Source organism: Vicugna pacos, chromosome 9, assembly GCF_048564905.1.
Source record: "Vicugna pacos chromosome 9, VicPac4, whole genome shotgun sequence".
NCBI classification, from domain to species: Eukaryota; Metazoa; Chordata; class Mammalia; order Artiodactyla; family Camelidae; genus Vicugna; species Vicugna pacos.
The window spans coordinates 36,230,637-36,257,690 of NC_132995.1; the positions used below are offsets into that span (position 1 = coordinate 36,230,637).

The 27,054-nt window shown below is 41.7% G+C and overlaps 1 protein-coding gene across 1 annotated transcript in view; it reads right to left on the reverse strand.

Annotated features, from left to right (window-relative positions):
* The window catches only part of CDH8 (cadherin 8), a 312,089-nt gene that overhangs the window by 121,306 nt on the left and 163,729 nt on the right, over window positions 1-27,054 (reverse strand). Inside the window, exons 5-7 of the mRNA XM_006211078.4 lie at window positions 18,294-18,461; window positions 14,610-14,797; window positions 11,203-11,456 (exon numbers count right to left, since the gene is read on the reverse strand). Of these exons, the coding sequence (XP_006211140.1) occupies window positions 11,203-11,456; window positions 14,610-14,797; window positions 18,294-18,461 (610 nt within the window). The remainder of the gene's footprint in view (window positions 1-11,202; window positions 11,457-14,609; window positions 14,798-18,293; window positions 18,462-27,054) is intronic.

Genomic DNA, 27,054 nt, shown 5'->3' on the forward strand with positions numbered 1-27,054 from the left:
TCACTGTTCACCCACGGGTCACAAGAGTCCCAAGCAATTCCCATGAGTCTCCACTGGCTCACAGTGACCTGAGGGTGTCAGGGGAAACCGAGTAGTGAAGAGCATCCTGGAACACATTAAAGACCGGGCTGTCAACCATCCCAAGGATGGCTTTTCTCTCTACGAAACCAAATTCAAAGTTGATAAATGCAGCATGGACAATAAAACAGAGATGGTGTGAGATGGAAAAACACCTCATTATGCAGCGGTCTGGGCCACAGGGCCAGACCCAGAATGAAGATTTAATCATATGTTTAATGTATTTATTGTGGCCTTCTTAAATTTCAGCCTCTCTGCTAAGCCCTGTACATTAATTTCTCATTTACTCCTCCCTAGAGATTACTTGTGTGGCTCATATAAATTGCCCTCTCAATGTCTGTAGTTGTAAAATGAAGCAAACATGCAGGTTCCCCTAGTCATAAAGTTATAGGTACCATGTCCCGACCACAGCATCGGACACCTAATCAGCTCTTAGTAAATGCTGAATAGGTATCAGAATGGTGCTATTTGATTCTATAAGTTTGTCCAGTTTTTGTCAAAATCATTTATTATATAGAAAAATAAGTACTTCTGGAAAACATGCACACATAAGAAGTAATAGGAGTGATGCATAGCTTTATCAAAGCAGGTTTTTTGGAAAATGTCATAAAGTTCTACACATTTTGAAATTTTAATTGGACATTCAGGCTCAGGAAGAGCTGGGAACTAACAGGTGGATGGTCCGTGGCCGGTTAACTCTGAAGGGCTGGAAATACATTTGTACTGCGATAGCTTGTTTACTTGTCTGACACACAACAGAAATCACATAAGCACACCATTCCAGCATTCAACCGGGTGTAATTTTTCTAGGGGGAACAAAAGTATTTTATGCCAGAAATACTCATCCCTACACAGAACGCCTGCCCGTGTGGTCTAACCTGGTCTCGTACATTTAAGCAAGTGCAAAACCCAGTATCATGCGCTTGATGCTTAGTGAATGACCCAGACACGCTCTCCTTTCTGCCAGGGACGAGACGCCTCCCTCACCGTGCTCCGCGCCTGGCTCCCCTTGCATGCCTGTTCTGTCCAATTCCAGATCTTTGGTTTTAAAGGATGCTCAGGTCTTTTGCTGTCATTCACACCATTAAATATACCTCTGACCCTTCTCAGGGCCTTCCGTAAATCTTATTTACCGCGACGCTGCACACCTCAGCTGACCACCCCAAACCTGACGTGTATCCGGAGGCCCATTGGAAAGGCGCTTCAGCCAAGCCTATTCCACGGCCCAGCAAACCAACTTCAGACACAGGAGAGCGCTAACTGACATCTAATAGCTGGATGGAAATGGCGTTTCTCCATTTTTAACAGGCTCTCTTTAAATATGCAATATTATGTTTTCCTCTGCAACACTAAGTCAAACCTGATTGTCCTTTATCAAAAGCAAGGTTGTATAATACATTGTGTCAAATCAGAATGTAGAAATACCAGGAAAAATAAAGGCATGGTTGAAACGGCTCCCATAAATATCTGAACATCAGATAAGAGTGTCAGTCTCCCTTTGTTGGGATGCAAAATGGGATTTATTTTTCTTTATAAGTCTAATAATGTTAGATAACTCTGCTCAGCCTATACAAGCATCTTTCTTTCTCTCAGATTATAAACATTATTATTAAGTTTTCTTCCCTAGAGGCAACAGACTTCAGCCATCAGGAAAAAAAGAGAAAAACTTTTTAAACCCCAGATCAGCACTTTCCAATTTTTGTTTATCCTCTTTCAAATTCTTATGCTATTTTTACCACCTTAGATCACTTGTTTTAAATCAATTGCTGCTTTAGCATTTGCATCTCAAAATGTAGAACAAATAGATATCTGCCTAAGGGAAGACATTGTCATGCGGTGGTAACATGCAGGCTTGGGAGCTGGATGGCTAGCAGTGTGGAGTCAGTGACATGACTGCACCAGCAGAGAAGTTCTGTGCGCTTATCCATGAGTGACATGGAGACTCGCGGGGCAGCTCTCCCTTCAAGGAAGGACCCGAGCTGGACAGGGAGCGGTCAGGAGATGGCCTCTAAGTATCCGCTCCTTGGACTCCACGTCGTTTGCAGAACGTGTCCTCTCCAGAGGTCATCTGGAGATGAGTAAGCAGAGTGATAAAGGCCCGTCCATTCTGGCAGGACACAGGCCCTCTGATGGTCAGTACCCACGGCAGGGAGGCCCACTGGTGGGGCAAAGGCTTGGCTGGGGCCGCACTGCCCTTTGCTCTCTCCCCCTGCCCATCCCCTTCCATTTACAGGTGCCGATCTCTAACACACAGCTTGTACTGCAAACCCTACTTATTTCCAGGGAAGACAACCTGTAACCTCTATGTTTAATGGGAATAAGAATATGAGTAATTCGTAGAGTTAATGTAACGAAGTGTAGATGAGCTATATGTGAAGGGCACTGATCTAAAACATTAAACAGGCATGAATCAAGATCCACAGGAGGTTTCCAGTAGCTCTCATCAAATCTCTGCTCTCATACTGGAGAATACACGTTAGAACAAACTCCAGCACGTCTGTTCCAAGTGAAATTCTATTTCATGCCACCTCATGCTTTCAGATAGAGAAATGCTGCTGGAGTCCGAGATTTTGCCAAGACATTGAAATGCAGAGACCAGGGTTTGACTAAGGCAATCACCAGCCTCGATTCTAAAAATCCTGTATTGTTGTCATCACTGAGGTCTGGAGAATGGATGGGGCAGGTAGAAAAATAGGCTATTGTAATTAATTCGTGCAAGAAACAAAAAAAAAATTCCCCACTCCGAGCGGGTAAGCATCTCAGCCTTTTTTAGGATGTCCTTTCACAGTCTGATGGTAGTTATGGTGATTTTCCTCAAAGCTGCACTAAACAAAGCCAAGTTTTTCTGGCAGACTAAACATGAGTTGCACACTATCCTGGGCCCCATGAGGGCTACTGTCCCCAGGGTCCTGAAGCAAGCATGGCGGATGCCAGTCCCATCACACAGTGCTGGATTCTCATACAAAGACATTCTTTGACTACTAGAGGTTTAAAAAAATATTTTTTTAAATCTTACATTTAGAGACATTCTGAGACAGAATAGGATCCTGGAATTCCATGAGAGCCAACTATTCAAATTATTGATGAAAACCCCAGTCCTTATCGGTCTGTCATAGGAGATGACAGACATTTTTGTAAAGTAAATATTTTAGGTTTTGCAGGTCAGAATGTCTCTGTCACGGCTACTCCGCTCTGCAGTTAGGGCGTAACAAATGAAGGTGGCTGTGCTCCAAGAAAACGTTATTTTTAAGAACCGTGGGAGGCTGGATTTGGTGCACAGGCTGTAGTTGGCTGACTCCTGGCCCAAGGTGATAGACAGAGTCAAAGTATTCACCAGTCATGGGTCCTCCTTTAAGCAGGTGCTACAGAAAGGAAAAAAGGGCCCTCTTCTATGGTAATATAAGGACATACATGTCATTTTACACACACAGGAATAAGTGTCACGATATTTGCAACGCTTGATGCATTAGGATCTAGAGCAGAGACCGGCACAGACACCACACACCCTCCTTTACATCATACGCTTCAGGTTCTCTGCGAAACTACAGAAAGTCCAGAGAGTAAGTCTCCCCTTCTTAGAGAGGGCAAAGCACCTGAGCCAGCTAGCTAAGCTGTCAAATCCGAGTGCAAAGAAACTTGAGTTCCAGCTGATCTGGCCACACTGTCCTTGGTCCCAGTAATGTTTCTCAGGCTCAGTGAGGGAGATGCTGCTCTGGGAGGAAGGCAGTGTGTATCTGGTTTTCACATTTAACAGCCATAAATGCACTTTTATATTACAAAAATGTTTTGTTAAACATTGGTCTGCAGCCTCTGAATGGAGAATTTACAGGGGGATACAATTCTGATCCATCTGCAAGTAAGGGTGCTGCTTGGAGCCACTAATAATGAAACCAGCCCCCTAGTTATGAATCGGTTACTATGTTTCACTGAACTGCAACTGTTTCTTTCTCACTGTTTAATTTCATTGTAGCTTTTGTTGTTATGCCTAAAGAAACCATTTTAACATTTTCTTGCGTGCACTTTGAGTATCAAAAATTCCATCCACACGTTTTCGGCTCTTCGCCCCTAATTGCTCTACTGGTTGCTCTAACTGCTTTAATAAATAATATTATCTGAGTTCTGCTGGTCTCGGAATTCTAAAGTCCATGCATCACACATTATTTATTATTCCTTTAAGGAGAAAGAGGAGACTTTTTCTACCCAAAGCATTTCTTTATCATGAGAGGGAGAGAGAAAAAGGAGGGATGGAGGAAGGGAAGGAGGGAATAGAAAATGAAAGAAAATTATAAACAACACAGTCCACCGTCCGAATTGTTACCAGGTTCTCTAGAGTGTGAGTCATGTCCTCTGCAGCGTCCGTGGATAATCTGTGGCTGCTTCTGTTCCAATTCATCAGAAAACTAGGAAACCTCTTCCTCCATGTGACCCTAAAGTTCCATAATCTAGTTCTGTTTATCACTTTCAGATAGCACATAATAAAGGCTAGTCAGATAAATGTGAAGGACTTCAAGTTTACATGACTATTAACCAGCCTCCTCACTATAAAACGAGATCCGTGCTCCAAGCAGAGGCTTGGTCTTCATAGAAATTCCTTGGGACACCGCAGAGATGGACACAGATACACACACATCATACGTGACTGACCATCTATGGTATATACGCCATATATACTATATACCATAAATACTATATACGTAGTAATGGGAAGGAATGAATAGATGGATAGGTGACAAAATCAACATGTGACTTAATAAATTAACTACTTTTAGCTGAATTAGTAGATGCAGGGAGTTGTTTGGTACAATGACTTGGAAGAGTTGGTACTTTTGCACTGGGAGACAATCAAATTTCAACTGGCTAAGAGTGTCCAGGAACTAAATGATCAAGTTTTAATTGTTTTTGAAAGACTTAGACCTTGTACCAGACCCTTGTACACTGTTGGTAGGAATGCAAAATGGTGCAGAAACTATGGAAAACAGTCTGGGAGTTCCTTAAAAAATTTAAATAGAACTACCGTATGATTCTGCAGTCTCACTTCTGGCCATGTATTCAAAGAAACTGAAATCATACGAGCACTCCTATGTTCACTGCCACACTCTTTACAATGGCCAAGGTGTGGGAACAGCCTAAATGCCCATCAACAAATGAATGAATAAAGAAAATGTGGTATATAGATAGAATGGAATATTATTCGGCCTTAAAAAGAAGACAGTTCTATAATATGTGACAACATAGATGAACCCAGAGGACACTATGCTAAGTAAAACAAGCCAGTCGCAGAAGGATGAATATCACATGATTCCCCTTACACGAGGTCCCTAAAATGCTTGACGCCATAGAAGCACAGAATGGTGTTGCCAAGAGCTGGGGGAAGGTGGGGAATGAGAAGTTACTAATCAATGGATATAAAGTTGCAGCTACACAAGATAAATAAGTTCTAGGGATGTGCTTTACAACACTGTTCCTATAGTTACCAGTGCTGGATTGTACACTTCAAAGTCTGTTAAAAGGGTAGATCTCATGTAAAGTGCTCTTCTCACAATTAAAAACAACCAAAAAAGACTAAATCCTTCACAAAGATGGGAGTTATCACAAGACTGAGGAGAAAGTCAATCGATACACAGCCTATTCTCAAATAATTGTCAGGTTCTCTGCGGCATGAAATATTTCCACTTTAAGCATCATTGGACATCAGGACAGGAAGCGTTTTCAGGAAAAGAGCTCATTAATAGCAAGCCTCGTAACTGAGGTGAATTATAAAAATGCCAGAATAACAAGCAGGAGGAAAAAAAAAAAAAGGAATGTCTTCTGTTGAGAGGGCACTTACATTCAAGAGAGGAACTAGGACAGCAGAGCGCTGTGGCTGCCACGGTCATATGTCAACCTGCTCTGCCTGCTGAATGGCCACTTTTCATTTAAGCAGCTCATACAGTCTTTTGAAAGAAATAGGAAGCAGCTATCAAAAAAAAAAAAAGTCACATGCCATCTTGAAGCCACAGTGACATCAAATACACACTTGAAATTAATTTACTGAGAGGAATAAGTGAACCATAGAAGGTTTACATGAAAGCACTGCCTTATATTTAACACCTCTTCTGCACCAGGAAGTCTTGCCTTAAGTATAGACAATGAGTTGTCTAGAATGCCATTTCTGAGAGTCTGTCACAAAGTACTGGCTCAGTAAATATTAGCTATCATCGTCCTACACCTCATGCAAAATGCCAGAACCTAGCAAAGCATGCACAGACATAGCGGGCAATTGTAAGAAGAAATCTGGGTTTAAACCCTGGCCTGGCACCCCCTGCTGTATTAACATGCACAGGAAACTCATTCTTTCAGAGCCTCAGTTTCCTTCTCCACAAAACTGGAATCACACTGACTACTCGGTAGTGTCTTTAGTGAGACTTAAGTGAAATAAAAGAGACTAGAAACTTAGCACAATGTCTGATTCATCAAATAACAACACTGTTTCTCCCTTTACCTCCCTAAACACAATTTGGTTCATAGCCATACAAAGGAGCTAGACTGCTGATCAGGGAACACTCCAGCCTGGAATTAACTCTGGTTAATTCCACAGACCTGGTATATTCTTCTTCTTTCTTGGCATGCATCTTAGATTGAATGAGACCATTTAGAGAATGAACAATTTATTATTTCAGTTTAATTGGTCCTGCTAATTCAATGCACCATTGTTCACAACAGCCAAGATACAAAAACAACCAAAGTATCCATCGATGGAGAATGGATAAAGAGGATGACACACACATACACACACGCACACACGCATGCACACAGGAATACTACTCAGCCATAAAAAAGAATGAAATCCTGACATTTGTGAAAACATGGACAGATCTTGAAGGTATTATGCTATGTGAAATAGGTCATACAGAGAGAGACAGATACCATATGATTTTACATATATATATATATATATAATTATATATAATTATATATATATATATATATAATCTAATGATATCTATATCATCTAATACAAAACAAAACAAAACAAATACAAATGCATAGATACAGAGAACAGATTAGTAGCTACCAGAGGGAAGAGGGCTGGGAGGTGGGTGAAATGGGTGCAGGGGTCTACTGCAGGTGACAGGTGGGAACTAGCCTTGCAGTGGTGATCCCTCTGCAGTGTATGCAGATGTTGAACTATAAACCTGAAGCTTATATAATTAAAAGTAAACAAATAAATAAAATACAATTTGAAGGGAAAAAACCTGCTCCTGCTAAGCCTCCCAACATCTAGAGACACAGCCGGAGTCATGGAGATCACAGGAAAGAAGCAGTGTGACCGTGTGACACAGAGAGAGAAAAAAACTGGTATGCACCACAGCTCCGTTCTTGACTATTTGTGTGATCCTGGGCCAGTCAGCCTTTCTTTTCCTCTCCGGTTTGCTCATCTGTTAAATGGGGACAACAAGTACACATAGTATCTCTTGGAGGGCTTAGGGAGTGGAAGTGAACGCACCGAGCACACCCCCACACCATATTAAGCACTCACTAGTAACAGTGTCCCCCACAGGGGTGGGGGCCGAGCAGACTGGTGAGGCTGATTAGACGGTTCAGCATGTAACCATTAAATAAAAAGCCCACAGTTTTGTACATGGTCAGCAACCTTTAGTAGAAGAATCTCTGCTAAAATCAGTACGAGGCTTTCAGTTTGCACTAAGATAATGGAATTTATGGAGGCTCTATTAGCCAATGATGCTAGTAGCTACCACTCACTTTATTTAATAATGTAATTATCTTAGTAACCTTCTGAGGAAGATGATATTATCCCAAAATACACGAGGAAACAGTCTCAGAGAATTTCAGAGACCAGTTGTCTGAATGGGAAGCAGCAGAGGCAGGATTTGAAATGTTGTATGTGTAGGTTCAGGATGCGGCATGTTTTAAATAATTTACACAACTGTATTCTATATCCCTGAGAGGCATACGGTACTGAAGAAAGTAGCATATGCTTAATTAATGTTAAGGGAGATAATAAGATTGTGAATTCAGCCTCTGTGTCACTGTCTATTTGCCCCTGGATGGGATTATATAAGACCAGGGTATAGATACAGCTAGGTTTGCAGACATAGATAGAGGTTTAGGTGTACGAATTTTTAAATACTTGATTATTTCCAGCTTGACAATGTGCTCTCAAAGAAGTTGAGTCTACGGGAAGTTGAGCAACCAGCTAATGACTGCATGTTTGAACATGGCAGATGCCACAATAAATGCCTATTTCTTGCTGGATGGCAAAATAAACATTCTTCTAAAAGATGGATACATTCTTGCTCGCGTATAAAATAACAACAGTCCTCCAGAGAGGATAATGCTTTGCTATTTGTTACTCAGTATTTCCCTGAATCTCTGTGTCCTCTAGTTCTGTTTAAAAAGGTTAAAAGGCTCTAAATCTGTCTGCTAGACTTAGAAGGAAACATGCACTGCTCTGGCTAGTCAGGAAATTTAATTTTCTACTCAAATTAACCAATTGTGTATAGAGAGAGGGAAGCTGCTCTCCATCACCCAAGTAGGGGTGGGGGTGGGGGGCAACTGGAAAAATGCAGAACAGAAGCTGAAAAACGCAGTTGGTGATTCTTACATTCTTATCCCACAGAGCCAGTGCACCTTCAGTCAGCAGGGCTCACTTTCTCAATAACACATCAAACACTGTGGTAAATGCTTTGAAACAGTAATCACCCTTTTCTGGGTGGGACCATTCACGCCAAGGAACTAGCACTTGCCTGATACCTATCAGCAATGCAGACATGGCCCTGTCACCAGATGGTACTTTACCTGTCCATCTCTTCCCAGTAATACATCCCAAATCCCCTTCAGTTTGCCTGGAAACAAAATGCTTCCAAGCTGGGCAGTTGCTGCTAAGCACCCTCAAACTTCATCCACACCTGCCTTTTATGCCAATGACAATAAATATATATATATTATTATCACTATATATATAACCAACTACAATGATCATCCTCACTTGATTCTGTGATCTGGAATAATTATCAGTAAATCTCCATCTTTACATGAGTAAATGGATAGATTATAAAATGTGCAAAACCATGTGTGTGTGTGTGGGGAGGGGGGCTATGAATCTGGACTTTTACCCAGTGCTGCTAATTGGAGGTTAGTGTCACTTTGGCACCAAAAGCTCCTCCTCAAACCTCATTTCCAGCTGATGAAGTACGTGTGTCAGCGGGAAGTCTGTCCCCACTGGTACCATGGCCTCCACGTTTGGAGTGTGCACCGTATTGCCTGATATCAGAACCCCGACTTCCCCCGAGGGTCCTTAGCTTGGCTGACTCCTGAGCCCCCTGTAGGTTCAAATCAGGTGCTAAACTGGCCCCACGATGGGTCTCTCGGTTGGACCACTCTTTATTACTCCCTTCACGTTCTGTCTCCTGCGCCTGAAGATGTGAACAAAGCGGTGATTACCCTGTTCTGGGGTCTTTTGAAGAAATGAAGTAACAGGAAAACGGGGCAGGTCCATTCATTCAACAAGTGTCATTGCCTCTGTTTACAATAGAATTTCAGCATAAAGCCGTTTCGCAACTTCACTATTTACTCAGAAAATGGAAGCCCATGGAAACTGATTTTTCTGGATACTTCTTGCCCTGGCAGTCAATAGCTGGTCGCTTGAGAGATACAATTCTCTTAGCCAAATAGGGAATATTCTGTTTGTCTGTCGCCTGTTAAATTTCTTCAGAACAGAGAAATGGACAGCTGATCATTCCTCACATCCTCAGGTGGAGCTTTACCTTCTTAAAGGTTGCACTCTTTTGAGGAAAGTATTTTTTGTATCCTTATGAGATACACTCTCTTATCCTGAATTTAGAAACAGTGTGTGTTAAAAACAACTTTTCCAGATCTGAAAGGAATTCTTTTTTGCCCAAACTCAAATTCTTTGGGTCACTGACTGCTCTGCCGGGTTTCACCTCCAGCCTCATAGTTTCAGCACCCTTGTGAGAACTGGGAATTTAACACATAAACAAGAAGTGAATAAAAAAAGTTTTCGGAAAGCTCACTTGTCTAGCATTTCCCTGAATAAAGTAATTAGAAGATAGATGCCCTCTGTCCCTGTGACTTGGAAATTGAGTGACTTGGGTACAAGCTGACATCGAACTCAGACCTTAACCAGACAGTTCTTTAAAATGGTACTCTTCCGTCTAGTTTTCCCTCTTTCTCTCTCTCTCTCCCCCATCCCTCCCTCTCTCCCTCCCTCTCTCTTCCTCTCTCTTCAACAAATGCTTCTAAGACAATATTTGAAAGCCACACTCAAACACATCAATAACCGACACTTCACCCTTGGAGACCAGTGGACAAATGACAGATTTTCAGCATTCTTTCAGAAAAAAGCTATTTAGCTTGAGCACCTGTACTGTCATTTGGGGGGAGCATGGTGACAAAAGAGAAAAGATGTACATATTTTGACAGAAAAAAAAACAGAACTAAGCTTCATTTCTAAAAAAAGAAAGAAAAACTTAAATAAAAGATCCTATTTCTCATCTAGGGAAAAATTTTTGAACAGGGAAAGTATAAACAAAAGGTATTTGGCAGAGAAAATTCTGTCTAAAAGGCACTGATCCAGAGATGTTGACCTATCAGAAATGCCCATAAAATGATAAGAAGATAATTTTGAAGCCAAACACCAAACACAGAAATAAGGTAGAGGCCTCTTAATGCATTGAGATAGTGCTCTCATGCCTCTAAATTCTTACACGTAACCCACTGCAGCTGTCAAAGGAGAAAGACAAAACAGCAATACTTTTCTAATGCTAGGGAAAAAACCCCACAAAGGCACAAAGAAGCAAAAACAATGTAATATAAAAGATCCACCCAAACGCACTGCAAGATATATGTGATCTTGCTTTTTCATTGAGCTCTCTGAAAGCCAAGTAGCTTCTTCATCTTGATATTCCTGGCTCTGAGCATTGTATGTACCTCTTCTTTGGTGTGTGGGCACCTGTGTGTGCAACACGCACACACACACTCGCAGGACGTGTGGACCAATTCCCCGGTCACAGTCTCAGAGGCAGCCACACGGACTACACATAATCACGCTTCGTTCTGCTTTGTCATTCACTGTGGCCAGTACTCCTTTGAAAAGAGAAATACCTTATAGGACTGGAAGTGATGTCAGGGTCACGAGCGGTCACCTGCCCAATCACGGAGTTCAGAGCTGCATTTTCATGAACTTCCAGGAGGTAAGTTGGCGAAGAGAAGACGGGAGGCTCGTCGGCATCTTCGACGACAATTTTGACCGTCGCCGTATCTTTGAAGGGCCCCCTGCCGCTGAAACGCGGGTCAATGTGGACGTTGGCTGCTTCCACCTTCAGCGTATAGGATTTTTTGGTCTCAAAATCCAGAGGCTGTTAAGAAATGACAAAGATGAATGTTTCTCACTAATGACCACAGCAGCAAGAACAAATGAGTGTAATGCTGATGGATGATCGTTCTGTGCATTTAAGCCCCTTCGTGAGCCTCACTCTCCATTCCCCCAGATTCAGCCTGTAAACTGTACAGGCATTTACTGATGTCCGCCTATTATTCAAGCTCAGTGACTCTAATCTCCCACTGTTTTGTTTTGTTTTGCTCATTTCACTTGGAATTCACAAAATATTCACAGTCATGAATTGTGCCATCAAAATTTCACTTCAGACTTATAATAAAATTTTACTAGTGATGGCATGACCCGCATACCAATCAGCCAGTTAATCGGGCCTCTGCTGGTAGGAGATAAGGCAGCCTCGAACACAATCCCTATCTGGGAAGAATATTTTATCATTTCTGCAACAGCGTGTGAAATGTAAAGAACTAGAAATAATCACTGTTTAGTCCGCAGAGACATTAAAAAGCATAACTTAGCACTAATCCCAATAAAAGAGCGTTTTCTTATTTCACTTCCAAAGCATCACTGCTTTACTGATCATGTGGCTAAAATGAGGATTCTTATTTTTGAGGGCATTCTTAGGTCTCTGTCATGAGTTCTGGGCTATGACACAGGTGAGCATATAAAGATAGGTACGCAGATGCATACCTACCCGTGTTTCTATTTAGGAGAACGGTATATAGCAACAGATAACTAGGTCTGGCTGTGTCTCTCACCATTTAAAAACAATGTGAAATTACCTCCCTGTACCACTGCTGAAAATATTTCTGACCTCCTACTACCTCCTTCCTTAAAAGCCTCAGAGACCTAACCCATCACCCAGGTAAACAGAGGTGGGCGAGAGAACACAGTCCCCTTAAATGACCAGAAGCCCTTCTGCGCCAGAACCCTTACAGTCCAATTCTCTCGGCAACGCACAATGCTTCAGATGTCAAGGATGTACTTCAGTCAAGGTTCAAAGAGACAATTTAGGTCTGCACTGCAATTTCTTGTAAGAAATAGAACTTTACATCTGCAATGCAAATTTTTAAAAAAAGAAGCTGGGACACAAGCCGGCATAAGTGAACTCTTTCAGAACTCCTATACAAGCTTAAATATGTGTTCTTATTGCAAAACGTTGTTGATTTTTATATTGGAATTTCATTCTAGTGGGAATGGACTTATTTATTTTGAAATACACTCTGGTAAACAAGGCAGGCACTCAATTCCCTGTCTATTCTGAGCTTCCTGGACACGCGTGCCCGTGAATAGGTGACTGAACATCAGAATTTTGCCAAGTGGCCAATCACCCCGACTGTAAAAGTTCTGTAATTTCAAATACTTCACAAACACTGGTAAGTATAACAGATTACGTTCTGCTTCACTCTTAGCTCAGCTTAATGACAGTGCACCCGAACCCATCCTGGTGTCCTTGGGGTCTTATCAGACAAAAAAGGGGACCTGTGAATTGTGGGGAAATGGCTCCATTCACACTGTTCTCCATGTGTCTCCTGGTGTCAGGATGTGTAGTATATGCTTCCACGTTTATGAATAACGGTGAATACAAATACAGCAAACGGCTAATGGCTTCAGTTTATAAAAGCACCTTATGGTAATAACAGAATAGCAGTTAATAATACCAATAAAAACGACATTAGGAATCGTTAACCAAGGGAAGGATGTGGCTCCGGGTTATTCAATAATTGACTCAAGTACAATTACACTGTGGTCTATTTCAAACGCGAGTTTCTACATACTTTGCAACTCTGAGGACTCAGCTCCGTCCAGGTTTAAAGGTAGTGTCGCTTAGCAGAGGCAGAACAGATGCAGCTATTTTTTTCCCCTCAAAATTGATTTTTCAAATTGATTTTGCATATAAAAGTATATCCAGAAAGTCCCAGGTCCTCACTGTCAATACCTCCCCGGGGGGGGATTTTAAGAGCATGACCGTTGGAAGCAGGTCCCTGCGTGACACGGCAGAGTCAGAGAGTGAGCTTGGAGTCATGGCAGCGTAGCGCTGATCAAGACAGAGGGCAAACTCACTGGCTCCCAACAGCGTGATCTTCCTGCTCATGAGTCAGCAAATCCACTTCAAAATGAATTTGTGCTACACTTCATGACCAACATGAAGAACGATGCTGAACAAAACACTCATGATGAGGACAAAAGGGTGTTTTTCTTTGCAAATGCCCGCGTCCATAAAATACTGACCTGTGCTCTACACATTTTTTCCATGAGTGTCACTGTCATGATGAGAAATATGGAGAATGTACAGAACTTTTCATATTCACCACACACACACGTGCACACACAAATGGTTGCTAACAAAAGCAGTCACGGATTGCCATATATTATTTGTACTATTTATGGAGACGTTCTTTTCTCCAATGGAAGCCCCCCCCCACGTGGGAACAAAGCCAAGATGAACTTCATTTACCACGATGCTCGGACATCTGAGTACGGTTTGGAGTAGTTAGATAATGGTAGCAGAGTGAGCCCTGTCCTGCCGGTGCCGGAACTCGCCAGAATAACTGAAGCTGAGTACTTTGTCTGTCTCTGAGTTTCCCTAAAAGCAGAGCCTGCAATGAGGACTTAGGCACCTTGAATGCATTCTGCAGAGATATTTCAGAAAGCAAGACTGCAGAAATGGGCAGAGTTCCATAGAAAAAGGATTCAAAGCCACCGAACTTGCCACCTCTGTGGGTTAATGAGGATACTTTCCACTGAGAATCCTCTGAGGAACCAAGGATAACATGCCTCAGAATAATTTCTTCAAAGAACAGAGACTGTCCACCAATCTTTGCCCCTCATTGCTTGAAGGCTGCCTTCAGAGTGTTGACTCTCCTGCAAAGCTGGATGCTCTGTATAAGAGCGGAGCAAGTTCCCGCAGCTCATGGAAAAACCCAGAGGCGTAGACAGGAGAGGAGTAACGGGTGAGACGGGAGGCTGGCACCACCCTGGTCACCGTTCACCAGCTGGAGTATGAAGTGGCACCGAGAGACAGGATGTGCAAAAAGGACTCTGCTTTTTCACAGCTAAGACAGCAAACCATTAACTCTAAGATTACGCCAGGAAGTCCACCCAATCCCCACAAACTTCAAAATCAAGTTTTAAAGAGGTATTTTGGAAACAAACAAAACCTTTGTGCACTTACCTTTCTTAGTCTTATAATGCCGTCCTGAGCCTGAGCATCAGAAGTGATTTCAAAGAGCGCCGTTCCGTCTCCGTCGATGATGTCATAGGACGACTGTGCATTTTCACCAATGTCCTGGTCATTGGCCTTCACCCTCCCTATTGCAGTGCCAAGGACCACATCTTCCGGGACTGAGAAGTGGTACAGACCTTAGAAAAGGGGAGAAACACTGAGCACTGCACAGAACCATTCATTGATTCATTCACTTAGCAAATATGAATCGGGCACGCCCTTTGTGCTGGGTACTCCTGTATAGACGCTACCAGGACGGTGATGGGAACAACGAAAGCATCCTTTTTTCTGTAGAATGTATAACCGTTTAAATGAGTGCGAGACAAATGGTTCCCAGAAATACTGCTCTTTCTTTGAAATTCTTCTGAGTTATGGGCCTTATTCAACCATATGTTTACCAAGTTTATATTTGGAGCAGAGCTATATCAGGGTATTAGTGACTCTATGTGAATGTTCTTTCCAATTTGCTGTATAATCACATTGGCTGCCCTTGGGGATATTCATTGTTGCCCAGCATAAAATATTAAGCTAATTTCAGCACAGACAGATGCAATGTGTAACACCATCGAAAGTCACTTTTGAAGTTACCTTTATATTTACAGACTTGTAGACCATTTTTGATAAAATCCAATTACCAGGCTTCTGCTGTGCCCTGCAGCAAGCTGTTCAGACACATGAAACACTCCTCTTGTTACTAAAGCCCTCCTTGCTCTGAAGACCAAAAGTCCTACCTTCAAACCTCTCTGGGCAAAATACAGTTACAATGTATGTTCCTTCTCCTCTGGGCGCGAAAACGTGGCTAATTAGTGACAGGAGCGACAGTGGTATTTTTATTCAAATCACTATTGCTGTTGTCCTGGTGTTGCTCACTTGCACTGGGGTAGGGGAAGTTGCTGGTACCCATTCCCATAACCTCTGGCCATCACCACTTCGGTCACACCTGCCCTACAGCGAACTGCCAACTCTTGCATTTCTTTGCCTGAGGGTTTCCTCTGGCCTTCGGAACCCATTTTCCCCACTGCCCGGCAGACCAGAACTGCCACAAAACTAATACCCTCAGAGAAGCAATCCTCGAAGACTCACACAACTTAGAATATAAAACCTCAGGTCCCTCCCTCTCCGCCTCCGGTAGGGTAACACGGAGCTAGTTCTTCCCTTTTGTTTATTTTGTGTTCCAGCCTTTCCCCAGTGGGAGGGAGCTCCGGTCGCCCGCAGTGGTAGCTGGTTTGATAACGCACATTATTGGCTTTCTATCCTCCTCTCTCCTACATTCTCACTTCCCCACTGGCGTTTCTTGGGATCCTCTCCAAGATAAACTAGCTATAATCAAATTCTTGTCTCAGTGTCTGTTTCTGGGGAACCCAAACTCAGACAACTAGGAAGATTTAGTCCCACCGCAATGAGAACAAGGGAAAAATAAACATTCAATGAACCATAAACCCAAAAGGACAAATTAAATCTGGAGAACACTGCCTAATTCTAGTTTGAACTCAATCACTGAGTTCCTTTGAATTCACTGCGGCTCATTTTACCCCATATAACAAGATTACTTCAGACGATGGGGAAGGTTCTCTTCTAGCACTAACACAATTTCATTTAATGATGAAATAAAAAAAACGCCTCTAAAAATCATCATATTTTGAGGTTGGGAACAAAAATATTTTCCAAATAGCTTTGCCATAAGCTAGGCAGCAGCAATCGCCATGTGGAGCGAAGGTCTCCCAGTCCTCTCACAATTGGCGTAATGATTCCATTTCCTTCAAGCTTGATATTTCAGGTAAGGTTTTGAGATGATTCCTTTCGGTGTGCTAATTAAGTAAATAAGACAGTAAGGGGCTTCACCTTGCTGCCAGTGCTGCCTCAGGGAGCCCTGGGAAACCAAGCAAACGGCGCATTTCTTTATCCTGTCCTATCCTTCATCTCCAGCAGCACAATCACAGTGAACAGCTACTACTGCTAAGAAAGGCAACGTTTTTGAAACTCATCTGCCACTGCTGAACTGAAACAATGACTTTTCTGAGAAAGAACAGTTGCATATTAGCGCATTAACTAAATGGCAACTGAAAAGGAAATATGAGTCAGAGGAAGGGTACAAGAAGTGTTCTTTATTTCAATAATTGGGCTTAAAAGGGTTGCATTGTTGTCTGATTCATGAACGGCCAGATGTGAACATTCTAAAACTCTTAATGCAATGTGTCTTTTCTGTTCTTTCTACTTTGGGATTTTTGCAGATAAATTCTCCAAGGTACTTCAAGTGTGTCATTTTCAAACCCCACCTCGATCTCTCTCCCATCCCTCTCTTCCCTCTCTATTCCAAAGCTGGTTCTCCTAAGGTATTTCGTATCCCAGAAACAGCACCAGCCTGCATCTAATCTCTCGTGTCAGAGATAGGATAACTCACCTCCTCAACTGAAAATGCAGTCTATCCTTAGATTTGTTGTTACCATTAACTCTTAAATGTCTATCACATCTATACACTTTTCTCTGCTCCCCCTCCCCCTTGCTGGCTGGGGCTACTATCACCTTTTACATGAATGATTACAAACACCATTTACCTGGCTGCAGTGTGGAAAAGACACTGGAAGGAGGCCAGATTTCATTTTCTCTCCTTTTCCTAGAATTGATCCTATTATTCAACCTACAACTTAAAATATTTCAGTGGCTTCCCAGTGATCTTAGGATAAAGATCATGGTACTTTAAATGGCCTGCAAATCCAAGGATGGCTAGCTCCTGTCTAACCTAGCTCTCCAGCCCCTGTGCTCCAGCTGTGCTGTGTTTTTTTTTTTCAGTTCTCATCCCAGGCCATACGCCCTCCCTCCACAGGGCTTTTGGACATCCTCTTCTTCCAGCTGCTACGCCCATCTTCCCTCCCCTGGTTTCATCTTGTTCCAGCTCATCCCTATTCCTCATTCATTTCTCTCAATTCAAGACTCTCCATGTCAGAAAGGCCTTCCCAAGTCATCTCTCTCATGTCAGATGACGTGGATAAGTGCACAGAAGGAGAAGGGTCTATAAGGGTACAAGCATGTGGGCAAATAATGATTGTCCCCCTGATTCATCGATGGTGGCTGCAGGGACTGTTGCCGGGAGGTTTCAGAGGCAGAGCACAGCTTTAGCAGGCACGAGCCGAGTCAGTGATCACCGATGGCCCGCCAGCCACTGGAGGGAGGAGTGTATATTTTGCAGCAAGTGTACCATATATCTGCCTTCTCCACCTCAGGCTCGTGAGATTTAGTTTATTTTATACAACAAGTGGAACTATTGATAGAGCAGTATCTGAGGTGCGTTTCAATCATTCTCTCAAGTTTTCTTAATGGGAAGTACCATGGAATAGAGAAATAAGCACAAATCTTGCAGCCAGACCTACTGGTTCTAATTCTCAGCTCCACTACTTACTTTATGCTTGATATTTAGAAATTTTCTCAAATTCTTTGAAATCTGCACAGCGGGGATCATTTAGTACCAAGATGATAGAAGAGTTGGTGGTTTCATATATATGAATTACCATACCTTGCACATAATAAGCACTCAATGATTGCTGTCGGTTTTATAAATGTCACTGAAAATTAGAATATAAATTCAAATGGAAACATCATACTTAGATGCTCACCCAGGGCAGGGAATTCACTTACTTTGGGCAAATTTTGGAGGATTGTCATTAACATCAGTAAGTGTCACTGTAAGTGTTGTGGTCCCAGACAGGCCACCGGAATGTCCACCCATATCTTTGGCTTGGATAACGACCAGGTACTCTTCCTTGGCTTCTCTGTCCATGTTGGGAAGGGCAGTTTTTATAATTGCTGAGGATGAAAAAAATGGGAGAATGACTTTCAGGTGGACAGCTCATTCAGAAATGAATGTGTGAATCACACACACACACACACACACACACATACACACACACAGAAAGGTCCCCACGCGAATAATTTTAACATTTATCTGTGTGCATCTCTGATGTTAGCAATGAGAAAAACTCCAGTCATAGACATTAGCAGATAACTTGCAAAAATACACTTTATAATGTATAAAAAAAGAACTTGCAAAAAATATACTTGAGAAAGTAAGCTGAATGGCATATCCTTGCCTACCGAATTAAAGTATAAATCATAACATAGCTTCTTCTACCCAGGAAACCCCTGGAAGTGAAAGAATCCTACAATTTATCACAGACTCCAATTCCCCTGCAAGAGAAGTAAATACACAAATAGCTTGAAGGCTCTGAGGTCAGAGATAAATTATTCTGAAGCTCACAAATGCATCAGAGAGATGAAAGAAATAAATGCATTATTAGAATCAACTCAGATGAATAAAACGCCAATCAGAATGACTACAGGTAAGTGTCTAAATCTTAAGGTGTTGTTCAACTACGTTTATATTTTAATTGTTTAGTTATAGCGTCTCTCTTGTGAAAGTAAAAAGTATTTTAGAGAAATTAGAAGATATGTAAAAGAGAAAAGGGGGTAGACATAGAATCATATAAAATAACACATTATCAGTGCTAAAATGTTAAGTTTTTTTTTCCTGACCCATTTTCAGGGTTTTATCTTTCTGCCTCTTTGTGTGTTTCACCAGTAGTTTAATATTCTTGTTAAAGACTCAAAATATGTGTGGATATTTCTGAAGTTATTCTGAAAAAAACTTAGATCATTAACCCTTTTCCTACCCTCATACTTCTTTTCATACATAGATACTGCTAACATTTTGATTTGTATATGGATACATATGTGATCATGGCATAGTCATTGTTCTGGATTTTCTTTTTTCACACAGTAGATATCTTTGAGACCATTCAAGACACAGACACCCAACTCATCACTTCCTGTAGCTGCGTAATCGCTCAGTGAATGGACGTACTGCGGGTAACTCCAGCACCCCTGTATTTTCCCACTTAAAACAACTATCTAGTATCTTATTATGATGATACTGTATTTTTCTGAGTCCTGCATTTTTACTTAACTATATGTCATGAGATTCTCCCCCCAACTCATATTGCTAGAAGCTCATAATAAAAGTGCCCATGACTAGCCCAGAATAAATATCCAACTCAGGAATGATTCCAGAATTTGGACTTAAGACGCCTTAATGAATTACCCCTGGAAAATCACAGACCTTAACACACAACTGGTGTCCCAAAGAATGAGCTTGTCCTGCTGGATTCCCAACCACATTCACTGCAAAGTAGACTCGGAAATCGGAATGTGAACTATTACATTCCAGAAGTGTTTCCTAGAACTCCACTTTGAAAACCTAATCTAATCAGAAAATTCAATTAACGAAAAGAGTCCATCCTCTGTGAACTGAATTCAGTGGAGGTTTGAGCCTGGCACTGACAGTGGGGTTGAGAAGGTTTGAGGTGAGCGGTGAGCCCTGGCAGGAGGGCTGACAAGGGAAAGAGGGAACCTCCCTGCTCTGACACTGGCATCCACGCCCCCACTGTGAACAGACGGACGTGCTTGATTCTCCTGTATTTAAACGACATTGTTTCACCTCAACTGTATGCAATCAAATGGAGATTTTCCTAGTGCAGAAGTTTAGGAATTTAAATCCTAGCCTGGCCTAAGTTCTTCCTGAGTACTAAACAGCTGTTCCTTATGCCTCATCATTCAGGGAGTACTTCTGATTAGAATTCAGTCATCTCAAAAATCTAAAACTTGGGTCTTTTTTTTTGTTGTTTTCCCATTGTCTTTGGTGTTATCATTTGAGAAGCATTTTGTGCCCGTCACGAAGACTTCCTTTTATAATTTCTGTGATATCACCAGATTGAGAGGCTTCACGAGAAAGGCAAGGAGATGCTGATTAACTCCTTTGTCATTTTGAAGGCTGATTACTGTAATTCACTCTTTGCGGGTCTCCCAGATTGTGCTGTTCAAAGATTGCAGTTGATATAAAATGCTGTGCTAAACTCCTATTTGAATAAGACTTGTTGAACACATTATCCTAGTTATGAACCCACTAGCTCTGTTATTCCCCCAAACTCTTACCAATAGAACATGCAATTATCACCTTACTATCTGTGAAAAAAGGGTCTTTCAATTATGAGGTTAAGTGGTACAAATTCACCAGGGATACATTCTTTTGGGGGGTCATCTACCGCACCCCAGACGTCCTGCCACCTATGGAATTTGTACTGCATGCTGCGAGTTATGGGGGGTGAAGGGTATACGACCAGAGATGCTTCAATACATGACCACCTTAGCACTAAATAATAGCTTCAATATAATAACTTCAATAATGCCAAACTTGCACAAATATATCACAAAGGAGAAAGCAGAACATTAGAAAACTGGTCAGCCTCCACGAGGCTCAGAAAAACCTGCATTTACCTTTTTTTGTGACCAAGAACTGATGAATTACATAGGTGATGGATAGATGGGTAGGTAGATAGATGGAATGGGCTGCATTTGGAGAAACTAGATTTCTCACACATTTCTGATGGTTTTACAAAATATAACATAACTGGAAAGCTAATGGGCTCAAGGTCTCAGGAATCAAAAACTTGCTTAGATACTTTGACCTGGTATTTTTAAACTAAGAACGTATTCCCAGGAAATTGTACATTTCCTTTCTCTTACTAACCCCTCAAAATTTTACACTAAAGTGTTTGCTTTTTTGTGTATGATATTTTGTAAAAGGCAAGCAATTTAAATATGTAACAATGGGAAATATTAAATTAGTGGTTAAGTTTATAGAGATCAAGTGCATACAATACTAAGCAGATATTATAAAAGGTCTGTAGCAATATAAAGTGCTTATAACAATTTAAAATTCTAATTTTAAAAATAAGGTATGCCATGATTATTTTTATGCTTATACAAGTGCTTATAACAATTTGGTAAAGAATATAAAGGAAGATAACTTGATGCGTTTTATGAAGGAATTAGAAGTTATTACCCCCCAAATTTCCCAGCACTCCTTAATGGAAAGTATAGGACTGTATTGGTTAGAATGGGCTCTGGGATTATACAGATGAGAATTTATTTTGATAGGAGTATTACCAGCCATGTGATCTTGGGCAAGTCATTGAAACTCCCTGAAGCTTTCAATCTCATGTGTAAAATGTTATTAACTGCCAAATAAGAGTTCAGGTTGCTATTATTACACATGAGATAAAAAGCCACATGCTTTACTTTATACATTAGATACAGATATAACACACAAGATATATATAAATATATCCATATTTTGGTATTTATTTTTATAAATATATACATAAACATATATATATACATATACACACTCAGAAAGGTGTATATTTCTGAGTGTATATATGTATATATACCCAAATTTTGTATTTACATTCCATAAATGTATACACGTTAATACATATATGTAAATAAGATTTAGACATTAATTCAGTGGTAACGATAAACAAAGTAAACCTGTGTTATTTTAAAGATTAGAAACAAAGATTTTATTTAGTGATGCTACAAGAATCTCTCTTACCAATCTCAAAATGGTGACGCCTCCAGCGACTTCCAGGTAACAAACAAAAATTACATTTTTTGCATCCAAATCTCTATATGATTTGTACTCAAATTCATCCTGACTACAACATTCTACACAGCATATGCCTTTGGTTCCCCAGGTACCTTTCTTCAGACTTCCCACATTCGGTGCCTCCATAACTGGTGTGGGTGGTGCAGCCTAGTCCACACTTGCCCTTCATGGATCTCTTCAAACTCCCTTCATCCTTTCAGCTCTGATGTTTCAGAAGCCAAGAAGCCCTCCCAGGTAGAATGAATTATTCTCTTCCTTTGGGCCCTACCCACCTTTCCTAGTAATTTCCTCATGGCACTTACTTTTCTATTTCTTCTCCATTTCACCACTTGCCCTATTTTGTCAATCAGTCCTGACAGTAAATTACTGAGGACAGGACCCATGTCTCTTTCATTCCTGAGTGCCCAGAACTGAACAATCTCTGGTACATACTAGGTATCAACAAATGTAGGAGGGAAGAAAGTAGCACAAAGGGGAAGAAGGAAGGCAGGAGGGAGTGAAGGGGGACAAAGAAAGAGACAGAAAAAATGACGATCACAGTTTTTCTCTGGCCACTTCAGGGATTCAGCCCTGGAGTCTGCAGGCACTTAATAAATATTAATGATTGTCATGTATCTGGGGAATGGAGACATTTACATTTGTTTATAAGGTAACAGAGCCACTAAATCCGGGAAGAGGATGTGAAGATTCAAATCCAAGTCTTGCTGCCTTCAAGGCTCAAGGGAGGCTCAAGGGCTACTCTTTGCATCGCAGGAGTCACTTCTTAAGGTCCTGCCGCTTTGCCAGAAGAAGGGTGTAGCATTTCGCAAATGCCAGTGAGGTGGGTGTGTTTTTTGCAGATTAAAGAAGCCAAGGGGTTTCATTGTTTCTCTAGCTACCTTACCCATTTCATGATCCACATTTGAGTTATTTATTCAGTGTCTCAGTATAAGTTTGTGTTGCATTATTCTAATACTTCGGATATTCTCAGGATTACTCAAAAAGAAAGTGATGCTGATAAGCTACGTGTACTAGTAACACTTCATGGATTGAATTAATTAAGGATGAATTCATGAAAAAATCCTTTTGATCTATATCCTTTATCAATGATGCTTTGGTTTTTCTATTTTTGAAGTTCCATTATTATTTACTTCTCTTGGCAAATACATAGCTATGACAGCCAACTTTTCCTACAGCAATCCATAGGAAAACCTGGTTCATTTGTCAGAACTGAAAATGTATTATATGAATATTAGGGATTTGGGATGTGGTCCAGCAAAGAGAAAGGTCTTGGGCAAGCTCACACAGACTGTGGCTGAGTAAGGATCCAAATCTGGGTCTCCAGAATCTCAGTGATGAATTATTATTAATGAAAAAACAATACACACTCCATTGGCACAAACAAAAACCCAAAAACCTCCGCATAGTGCTAGTAAGTAAGGTACTTGTCCAACAGTCTCCTCCTACGCCATCAGTGTCTTAACATGAGTCTGTTTGACAGACATGACTCTTTTTATATAGATTTTATATATTAACCTCTACACAACCTTCCCCATTTGTGTTTGAAAACCGTTCTAGAGAACAGCAGGCTTGAAAGCTTTAAATCAGACCACTGAAAATTGTCCCGGTGTCTCAATGAGCACAAATTGCTCCCTTACATAAGAATTTCCTGTCTTATAATGAAGCATATTCTCTTACTAAATAACTACAACTTTTAAATTTTCCCGTCGGGTGGATCACAGCCATGTCTATCTCCGTACCCAGATGGAGTAACATATGAAGAGTCGTGAGTGAATTAGCAACGATACCCCATCTCTACACCTCCAGATACAAAGCACGCAGTGAGCTTAGCACATGGACTGCCACCTTGGTAGCGCGTGGACTCCCCTATTAAACAGGTCTGCATCAGCCACCGCTCACAGCGTCAGCACGCCAGCTGACCGATGACCGGTGCTATTTCAGTTGCCCATTTTGAGTTACCCTGAAGTCCTTGCAATTATTCCTACTCAGGATTAAGGTGAAATTTCTTTTCCCCTAAATGAAAACACTTCCAGGGACTCCTCAATCAAGTGGAATTATTTCTGTGAAGAACACGATGGCACTATTCTTTCCTTAAGCCATAATTCCAGTCACTAGTTACACGTGTAATAAGTATGGGTAGTTTAAGAAAGCAGAGTGGAAGTCGCTAAAAAAAATCGGATGCTTTCTCTTAGCAATTCCGAACTTAAGTAGACGGGACTGGCGGGGTTGCAGGGCAGACACAGCAGAGGTTCTGCCATCGCCCTACCAAGAAATGGAGCTGGGACTGAGACCTCAGTCTAAATAAGTCAAGCAACTACTGCCAACTCTTAGAACCTCGGTCTCGTCATCTGTACAACAGAGATGGTCACGCCCACCTGAGAGGATAGGAAGTAGCACCTGGCATTGCTCACAGAGCGTAACAGGAATTCAGAACACATCTGAATGGAACTGGTATCATCCCCAAATGCTAAAGTGTCCCTGATCCCGCTAATGCCTCAGGGGAACTTTCCAAACCCAGATTTCGATCAGACCCAGCATGTCGTATTGATCACAGGCTGCCAATATGGACAAGTGGAACACGGTGTTTTAAGAGCTCAGGATTTGATATCGGACAATCAGAGTTGATGTCTGACCCTTCCAATTCCAAGTGTTATAACTAAGCTGGGTGGTTTTTAACATTTTTGAGCCCCTGCTTTCTCCTTCATTACAGAGAGATGGAACTTAACCATAGGTGTTTTTCCCCCTAAATTGATTTTTAAGGAAGATAATGCATCTAAAATATTTAACCAATAGTAAGATAGCAATTAGTTGATCACTACTTCTACCACTAGTATGGAAATAACTAACTCTAACCCGACATTATTGCGCAGTGATAGTGAAGATTAGTCTCAGTAAAAATAACAAAACTCCATATTTTATTGGGTCTCCTTTGCGCCAGGCCCTACACAGGTACAAAGTCTACGTGTACACAAGGCACTCGGTGCGATGGCTGGCAGGGAGTAGCCACTCACCTGTATAGCTGTTACAACTATCATCACCGTTACCTCATCTTTATTTTCTGCAACCATCAACTAGGTAACTGTTACAGTTCCCGCTAAAAGATGAAGACACGTGAGCCTTTGTGGCCCGATCTTAATTCTCTATATTCCATGAGCTTGAACACGGTTGGAGCAGGAATGGATCTCATGCCCCTTTCTGTACTTTCTGTGACACCAATTTCTCTCGCCTATACTTTGGAGGGTCCAGATGATCACTCACCACTGGCTTGGGATGCTCTGCCTATTCCTCAAATAACAGCCACTGTAATAGTCATTGCTCTTCCTCTTCTAGTCATCTCTAACCCAGAGGCACTCAACCCACTCTGAGACCTCCCTCAGGGAACTTCCAATGACTCAGCAGCCCTGACTTGAATTATCCATAAAATGTATAAAGAAACACCATTGGTGGAGAGATTGCGTTTGCTAATAAAATTTTCCAAGTTAACCAAGTCCTCAACCTCAAATTTTTAGAGAAATGTCTGGCTAATAAATCCTGGTTTTGCCCCATGGTCACTGGATATTCAGCAACAGATGATCACTGCATGATTTCTGCATGTAAATGAATGAGGCTCCCATTCATAAAATCATAACACAAGACTTCAGAAACACGGAGTACTGGTTTGCTTTCATCGCTGTTAACACAGGAGAGAGGGGTACGCCTACTTCCATGAGAGGGCTCTGGCCGGGAAGGGGAGGGTCTGCCAGCGTGGGCATCAATCAAACATGTGCTGAGGAGTTACCCCAACTCCCTTCAAAGCAGGAATCAGGACCCTGACTGGGCTCAAAAGAAATATTCTAGGGTTTTCTACCACTGTTACGCTTCTACTGCTTTTTATTAGCAGCCAAAGACCTTAATAAAATATTGACATGGACAAAAGTAAAAAAAAAATGTTCAAGTACTGAGAGGAGTCATGTAATAAAATCACTTGACAATCTGACAACTTGATTCGTTTATAGTAATTTAAGGGGCACCAATCTCACAACTAACTAACCTTGGATAATCTCCTTACCACCCCTTTGTGCCATTCAATTCAATACCCTCCCTGACCCCTTTGTCACATCCCCCACCTTCTGTTTTTGAAATCCTCCTACACTCTTCTCTGGGGCTGCGGGTTCTCTTTCTTCCTAGCAGAGTGACTTCTCTCCTTTCCTTCACATTCTCTCTCAAAATAGAATTCTCCTCCCCCTCCTCCCCTCACGTCTCTTCTCAGACAATGGTGCTGTGTGATCCCCCTTACCCAGACTGTGTCTGCGCAAGACGCATCCTCAGCTTCCTTCCCCTGGCCCAGCAGCCGTCCCTCCTCCTCGCTCTTGCTTAATATCATGGGCTTCAGTTTGTTTTATTCTTTTACGTTTTTAAGGACTTTTTTCCCCACACTAAAAATTACTTGTACTTTTGCAATCAATGCCTTTCAGTCCCATCCGTGGACCTAAGAGGGCAAGTGGCACAAAGTGCCCTGGGCTCCATTCTGTACAGAATAAGGGGAAGAAGCAGCAGGGCTACGTAACTGACAGGAATCAATCTGTGGTTTCACAAATGTCTGTCAAGGACTACTCGGCACTGAACACTGTTTCAGGTACTAAGGTTACAGTGAGAAGGCAGGCAAGGAGGCTAACTTCACAGTCTTTACATGTTACATATAAAAGCAGGGGGGTGGGGGGTGGCTTGCAACGTGCAAAGCTGCACGAATGGGGCAACCGGGCTCACAATTCACTGGCTGGCTGGGCTCCAGTACTTCCTTTGTAAAGCTGGGAGAGTGAAAGACCTTGCAAGGAAAAAGTGAGACAGACATATGTCACCTGCAGGGGCTATTCGTTATCCGTGGTTCTCATTTACATAGGACACATTTAACTATAA